An 8,755-nucleotide genomic window follows, 5' to 3' on the forward strand; every position below is an offset into this window, starting at 1 on the left:
TTCCAAATTGTCATACATTGATATGCTAAGAGATACACTAATAAATGCATAAGGTATCAATTTAATCACCTATAGCTACACTTTTTAAAATATGTTTAAGGTAGGTAAAAATATCCTTGAAAAGAATAACGGCATATGATTGTTGTTGGATTTTACAAGGTGTAACAATTTCATAAAAAAGGCTACAAATCAAACGCACGTATTTGAGAATCTTAAACGTTAATATGCCAAAGAAATAGTAATACGATTAATTCTTTCTAGAGTAGAAGGGAAGCAAAGACTTTAAGATTGGAACACAGATTTTATTTGAGATGAACTAAGGACAACCATGAACAACAATGACTATCAAGGTCTCTGCATGCTTTGTCAAAGCGAATATATAAAAGGAACCTGCATGAATTAACAATGATGGTATCAATGATATTCGAAATAAAATTCTGAATAATAGAAGATTGAGGTATGAAAAAGTACAGAAAAGATGTGCCATAAACACATACGTCATGAATGGCCGTATGGTTTGAACAAGAAAATAGAGAAAGTTTTATTACTTTTAGGACTGAATCCAGAAGGCAACTTGCTGCTGTGTTACTGGGCATAGCAGTGGTGTCATTATCCCGGGGTTCGTAGTCTACACAATCGTTATTGCAAAACGGAAGAAGTCAAATTACCATATAGTGTATTGTTATTTTGATGTTAATTTTAAGTTCCCCTGCTATGCCGAATAAGACATAAAAACGTCACTTAAGCTACGTAGTATAAAACTGCAGTCCAATTTCATTGAATACAGAAGTGCTGTTTTAAACTGTACTTTGTATTTAAAACAGTATTAAAATTTATGGTTCATCCTGTACTGACAATTAAATTAGCTATTTTTGAATAAACAACCTGAATTATTGAGTCTCACAATCCTTATGATAAAGATAGTTTACATATTTCTATCGATTTGTCATGATTGCAGTTTAAACGACTGAAATAAAGATCAACAGGACTATGTATGATGTGATATTTTTAATATCTAGAATCTCTTAATTTCGACACAGTGCGTAAGCGATGGCCAGACTATACATACGGGGCATGGTGGCCCGGATGTCGACTGAACATCAATGGAAATCGTTCTTTGCACAAAAATGTAATTCCAATTTTTTAAAAATCTGTGAATATATACATGTAGCATGTTAGTTGGACAGTGTAAGTTTACATCAGATATTTTTAAACATCACATGGAAATCTCTTCTTATTTGCAATTATTCTTTATTGCTTATTCTTTTCGAGTTTGCAATGTAAAGTTGCTAAGCGGCGGAATACATTGTTTACAATGTGTGGGAATTGTTGAAGTGCACGTATAGTTAATCTTAGCTGGCATTGGGTTTTGGATATCTTATCCTCTCACGATATAATGTATTTATGATATCAATAAAAAATGACAATAACAAACTTTCAACCGTCTCAAAAATATGTAATGAGTAATTAAATTTAGAAAATTAGGATATCTTCTGTTATTTTCGATATTATTTAAATGATAGGATCATTTAGCACTTTTTCTTGAAATTTCCTGATTTTAAGATTGTGTTAACAGTTGTTTATGAGACTACATGTAAAAAAACATAATACATGAATAAAAAACAAATCAAAAGTATAAATGCAATGTCACCAAGAATATTAAACCAAATTCAGATACATAAAAATTAATCTACATTCCTGGACATATCTGCGCACATATGTATTTCATCGACCTTATCCCTCCAATACAGTGACACGCATCAAGTAAAACACAAATCTTGTAAAACGCCCAGTATCTAGTGGTACATGGTCCATCGAATGTCAATTTGTCCTTTTGAAAATACGAGACATTATACATCATGCTCCGTTTATTGGTTGTCTTTGGTCTTTTCTCTGTTTTGCAGTGTGATCTTTTCAGTGCTTTATGTAAATTACAGGACCTTTTAAGAGAAGAAGAGAAATTACAATTAAGTTTGAATAGATACATCAGTAGTATACAGGAAAGCGGACAGGATGTTCCCCAAGAAATATTAAGGTATGTGTGGGGGTTTCTAATTATTATTCTTTCGTTAAGGTTTTAATGATCTTCATGGATGTTTATATATTTGCTTATTGTTTTTGAGTCTTTTGATTTTTTATATTTGTAATATGTTTCAGTATAACATTTGCGAAAAAGATACCATTAGATTTGTAATTGTGCGTATCCTTTTTAAGATCGAAAAGTTCACCGAAACTAATGCAATACAAGGGTAAATCTTATGCATATTTAATGGTAAAGTAAAGGAATAATAAATACACGATGAAACCATAATATCTTGTTTTTTATTTGAAAAGCAGTGCATTAAAAAAAGAGTGCAAAGTAAAATAGGTCATACTTCTGGAAAATCTCATACGTCTTACATAATAGTGTAGAAAGATAATAAAATGAATTTTTAAAAGTAAACTATTTTTTTAACAGAACAATTTTCAAAATCTTATATCGCTCCGTGATTGAGACATTTATTTTCTCTCTTGATGCACTGAGAGTCTCCCCGGCAGGAATTCTTAAGTCGTTATCAAATAGTTAATGTTTGCACTTATTATGCGTGTTCCACCTCTAATGAATGCTCAGACATTACAATGTAATATTCAAGCTTTAAGCTCTGCGTTCTTTAAATCGAAGGTCTTTTAAATTCTTCAAGACCAGGCGTTGGGTAAATACAGGTTTTCGAAAAACAAAAGTTCCACGATTACCTCGCCCCGTCATCATCCTGTCCAACATCTGGTGGGGATGACGGTCAGTGATTGTCAGGCTAAGCAGCAAGAATGACAGCTGTCCTTTTCAGAATCTTTTAAAATACAGGCTCTGTACGTTGGGAAATTAATCAATGAGAATAGAATTAAAAGCAAAAGCTCGTTCAATACCGAATCTGTTACTGCTCGGGCGACATCATTGTATAGAGAGACGTGTTCATTCTTAGTAAATCTACAAATGTATGTTTTATTCTGGTTTCCGAAATAGTTTCAATCAAGCATGTTGACAATATATATATATATATATATATATATATATATATATATATATATATATATATATATATATATATATATATATATATATATATATATATATATTCGGCCAAATAAGGTGCTCTTAAGAAATCTTTTTCATTAAAGTTCTTTGAGAAATGAAAAACTTTCTTTTCTCATACCATTTAAAAAAGCTATCAAACTATTTCAGTTAAATCGCCTAATTTACTAAGAAGGCAAGTTTTCAAAATGCGATTTCAGATTTTGAAGCCCCCATGATCTTGCATAAATTGTGAATTATGGTTAGCACATAATTCACCAGCAAATGTTTTGTTTGATTGATAAAGTGTTGATATTTCAATACACATCTACCTTATCATCTCTCTCTCTCTCTCTCTATCTCTCTCTCTCTCTCTCTCTCTCTCTCCTGTTATCGTTCAGTTCAGAGCAATGAATCAGCATTGAATTTGCAAAAATCACATCACAGACGTGTTTTATCAGGGAGTTTTCATTATCTCCTGTAGGTTTTCTGAGTCGCTTAAAATAAAACGAAAGACTATCAAGGATGGGTATCGCTACATCGAACACCCTATTAACGACTTCCATCTACTGTATCGATTTGTCGTGGAATGGCAGTCGGTATTTGATAACATCTGGTGCAAAGATTGCGAGGATACTGAAGCTGCTAAAGGTATAAATCATAGGCATGAGTAAATGAAGATAATTCAAATAACGTTAGAACACGTAACATGTTGGTAAATAAATCTTATGATTAACACAAGGCATACCATAAAGAAATTGATTTATGAACTTTTTTTCTTGTAGTTATATACGTAAATCATATCTATACCATAAAAGTACCTTTATGTTTGGTAGTTAACGCAATGTTAACAAGACGGATTTGAAGTTCAACTTTGGACCGAAGTATTTTCACCTGGATTGAAAATTGACCTGGATATCATTTTTCAATGTTGAATAAATCTTGCTAAGCAACTTTCAGTTAAAAGACAATTTACGCTCTGAGGTGGAATAATTTTCACCAGGATCAATTTTCAACATGTTGAGGTAATCGGAAATTTAAAAAAAAAACTTAACAAGCCGCTAAAATGACCCGATTCATAGTCCTAGGTCTATATTTTCAATAGAAAAAGCAACCATGGCATAATATTCAACGTTAACAAGTGAACCCCGGATCAAATTTCAACCCGGGTCAATATTTTTCGTTACACTGGATCATTTGTTTATTGATATAATATCCTACGTTTACAATTAATCATTTAATAACAATAGAAGATAAATGGTCGTGACTGTTTGAAATTTGACACATTAGTAATAAAACAATGAGGATTTTTGTTCAATAATGTGGCGATTTTTTTCAGATTTTAATTTCACTGTTCAGCTGGTGAGCAAGCGTCTTGGTCTGTGGCCCTCGACCTACGATTTAGACGGGGCATCAAGCGCTCTCCTACGATTGTGGAAGGTGTACAAGCTAGATCTCAATAAATTCATCAATGGCATTGTCCAAACATACACTGCAGACCAACCTATGTCTGATGACGAGGTGTTGACCGTAGCGAAGTTCGCGGACAGTGTCAAGGACGACTACTCAGAAATGAGATGGCTAGAAGCTTTGTACAAAAGATTACAAACACGGGATGGGTTCTCCTACAACCAGACCACTGTGATTCGTGTTGCGCGGTCACTAGCAGCGTCTTTCTACAAAGTTAGAATTATAAATACTTTCTTAGACGTCTAGTAGCTTTCTTTTGTTAAAATTACATTTTGTATATTTTAATTCAAAGTTGTTATTAACATATATATAAAGCATGCATGTAAAATTTGTAATAAATATCATTGAAATAATAGTAATATTGGGCATTTGTTTACCATTAATATGAAAAATAAGTGTAAAGCAATGTGTATTTTCAGTTAGGTTTTCCAAAGAAAGGGATTCTTATTTTGGAACCTTTCCATAGTTTAGGTGATTTTTCCTTCTTTGTTTGAAAACACTTTTCATTTCATTAACTGAGTTTTATAAAGCATACATATTTAAAAATTTTATACATTGTATTATTATTTTTAAAGTAATATCTTTCTCCAAAGATGATAATACTTGTTAATCGTCTAAATGAGACTTGTTTGGATCACCTAGATAACCGTGGTATAAATCGAGACGTAGCGTTTTATCTGTCCAGTGCGAACAGCAACGAGAACGAGACCATTCCAGAACCAACACCAAAGGATGCAATGTACGAAGCTCTATGTCGTGAGGAACAAAAAGTAAATGACATTGATGGTATATATATTAAGCAAATTATGATTACTGATTCAGTTATCATTGAAGTATATGGTATTATTTGTTTTTTACTCTCAGAAAACCGAAAGAAAGTACCTTGAAATTTATTTACAGAACAAATGTCTGTGTTTATAAACGTGTCATTATTTACATGCATATGCTAAACAATGAAAACTTTATCACAGAGTCTACAGGAGCTAGCCAAGCTTCGGTGCTTTTTAAGGGAAACTGTTATACCTTATTACAAAGCAAAAGAGGAAGTTGTCAATTACGAACCAAGGATTGCCATTTTTCATGACGTCATCTCTCCCACCAGTATTGAACATCTAAAATCCGTTGCTTCCAAGGGAGTATGTTTTTAATTAATTGCGTTTATTGCTGTCTTTTTATATAAATTGTATTACATTCATAAATATGTCATCAAAATCGGCTTTTGAATCTACATGTAACTGTTTTATCATTACATAATGTTAGAACGGTGATCTAATGTTAAATCAATAAGAAATATCAAAATTATAAGCCTGTAATCGATCTTAAGATAAAATCAAATATTTTAACGTTGGTGTTTTATATTTTACTTCAATCGTAGTGTGTAATGTTTGTAGTTCACAAGATCCACCGTTTTTCTAGAAAATACTGGGCCAGATGGACATGTAACGTATGGAAAACTTGATAACGTACGCGTGAGTCAAACGTAAGTCTACATTATTCCGACTCATCATTTTAAACCAAATCAGTAAACTATTTGCTATCTATTGTTATCATTCATTATATTTTCATTTGTTGTTTTTCGACCGTACGCTCTCGATTAATACTGACTTCTATCAAATAACTGACCAGTCTTGCTTTATTTTCATTAATTTTGAACGAATCGAGATTAATGTAAACTTGGCACAATTTGAGATACACTTTTACAGCTGTCTGGAAAAAGAAATAGTAATTTGATAGTTAACAGTCGAGAGATTCTGGTTAAATATGGGGAATTATAACGATACAACAAAATTGGCATAATGGCGATAAGTCTTTTATATTACTATTTCCTTACAGATCTTGGCTTGGTACAGATGAATACCCAGAGCTATCGCGGCTTGAGAACAGGATCAAACTTACAACAGGACTTAGTGCCGAGTACAAGTCAGTGAGAAGTCACTCCGAGAAATTCCAGGTATGGTCATTTTAAATTTGATTTATATAAAAGGAGTTGTGCATATTAAAGAGAGTCATTTGTTATGCTATTCTTTGTATGAAAAATTTGTAAAACACCTATGAGAACAGGATTGCAAAACAATATATTTACTTTCGTTGTACAGGTGTTGAATTATGGAGTGGGAGGAATGTACACAGTTCACTACGATTATACGGTAAGTCTTGTGTACTAACGGCTAAGTAGTCTTGTAGTTGTTAACTATTATATTACTTTTGTTTAATGAAAATGTTTCATTGGCTTTTATAGGGGTACATGCTGGGGATACCATCTAATCCGTTAGACTCTGATGACATTAGAACTTCCGGTGAGAGAATGGCAACCTGGATGTTTTATGTTAGTTTTCCAAAAACAACTGGAGTACTCTGAAATTATTTGGTCATGTCAATAAAATGCTTTTTAGTTTATGCAAAACATTTAGAAAGATTTAACAGCTCTTTGCATTTTTAAAGTTGAATGACGTCAAGGCTGGTGGCGCCACAGTATTTCCGGAAGTAAAAACAAGAATACCAGTTGCCAAGGTATTGTAATTTGTGTGTTTAGATAGATAGATAGATAGATAGATAGATAGATAGATAGATAGATAGATAGAGATCATATTTTTTCTACACTCGTTCGGTGACGTATCACTTGATTTCAGGGAGGAGCGGCGTTTTGGTATAACGTGAGACCGAGTGGAGCGACAGATCCCCGAACTTTACATGGGGGCTGTCCAGTCTTAGTTGGATCTAAATGGGGTAACACTTATTGCATATCTGATTGCCTTTTGTCCATTCTATCCACACGAAATTCATGTTCGTTAATATCTAATAATTTTATTAAGCTTTGTTATGACACTACATGTATAAAGTGTGACTTGATCTATTTATAAAATAGCTCACTATTGTTTTAGTGAGCAACAAGTGGATTCGTGAAGAAGGACAGATGGACCGAAGGTTATGTGGTCTGACCGAAGATGCTGTTGAAGACTTTCCAAAAATTTGACGAGTACATTGTACCAATTTACCTGCATCGAAGTTGTACTGATTAAATCAATTAATTATCATATTTCAAATATTGAAATCCAATTGTTAATTATATTAGTGCTAAGGTGCTAATTTACCTACAACGAAGTTGTATTGGTTGGGTAAATCTGGTATCATATTTCAAATGTTGAAATCAAATTGTAAATGAGTGGAAGTACCAAACTGAAGACAGCTGAAACTAGGACCATGCTGTTCACAATTTATTACACCTTGCATTGAAATTATGGAAAATATTATTTTGGTCGATGTATTTTGTTTACAAAATTATGTGAAAACTCTTAAACTACTTAATCAAAAACATCATCTGTATGTAATCGTTTTATGTTTAATAAACCTTTCAAACAACACAATTTTTGTTGTAAAGACCTCGAAATCATAAAGCCATCTTAGAATTAAGTCGAAAATTGCACAATGTCTTTTGACGAAATTGACATGATATTAAAACTGCCTTGATATAACATTGTTAATTTTAAATTTTAAATTTCGATCTAATCGTCATTTTATGATTAAAGATTATTTTATGACTGATAGAAACTTTGACTTAAGTCTGAAATTGCTTCATTATCCTGAGACCTGATGGGTTTTTTAATAAAATTAAAGATAAACGCCTTATTTTATACCATTAACGATTACATACAAATGATGTTTCTGTTTAATTACTGTAGTTGTAGAATTTTCACATAAAGTTTGTTACCAAGGTACTTGAATCAAAATAAATAAACATAGAATGCTATAAAACAACAAAAATTCTCAATATGGTACTTTAAAAAGCCGAACAGACATGAATTTTATCTGTTTTGTGGACTTTTTAAAAAGTATTTTGTATAGTAGTTGTAGCAACTGTCTATTATAACTGAAGAAGTAAAAAAGAAACAATTAGAAAGAAGACAACGATTTATTGTTCTGTGGTATTTGTCAATCGATCAGTGCTTACGTTTAGATAATAAAATAGCAACACACGTGTTTTGGGAAACTTTGTTGTGATGATGTTTTTTTCTTATTCATCACTTATTTTTAATGTTATATGTGATTACCATGAATTATGACCTCCTTCTTCGGTCACAGAAGAAATGAACAAAATAAAATGAAATCCAGACATATTGGAAAACGTGGCCACTCGTGTAGATTGTCGAGTCTCCTTTACAACTTGGTACATAGATATGGCACGTAAAATTCACAAAAATGAGGTGAACATAGTTTCATCGTCGATAAACTAGGTTT

The 8,755-nt window shown here is 32.2% G+C and overlaps 1 protein-coding gene across 1 annotated transcript; it reads left to right on the forward strand.

The window, feature by feature from the left end:
• Positions 1–1,763: 1,763 nt before the first annotated feature.
• Positions 1,764–8,507, forward strand: LOC105317495 (prolyl 4-hydroxylase subunit alpha-1). The gene is made up of 14 exons (XM_011414145.4): positions 1,764–2,035; positions 3,534–3,700; positions 4,389–4,732; positions 4,939–4,990; positions 5,162–5,289; positions 5,491–5,655; positions 5,911–5,999; positions 6,353–6,470; positions 6,616–6,666; positions 6,759–6,845; positions 6,962–7,030; positions 7,150–7,246; positions 7,402–7,496; positions 7,600–8,507. Exons 1-13 carry the CDS (start codon positions 1,860–1,862, stop codon positions 7,491–7,493), a joined length of 1,635 nt encoding a protein of 544 aa, XP_011412447.3. The 5' UTR covers positions 1,764–1,859; the 3' UTR covers positions 7,494–7,496; positions 7,600–8,507.
• Positions 8,508–8,755: the final 248 nt, after the last annotated feature.

The sequence above is a fragment of the Magallana gigas genome, chromosome 5 (genome assembly GCF_963853765.1).
Source record: "Magallana gigas chromosome 5, xbMagGiga1.1, whole genome shotgun sequence".
Classification (NCBI taxonomy): Eukaryota; Metazoa; Mollusca; class Bivalvia; order Ostreida; family Ostreidae; genus Magallana; species Magallana gigas.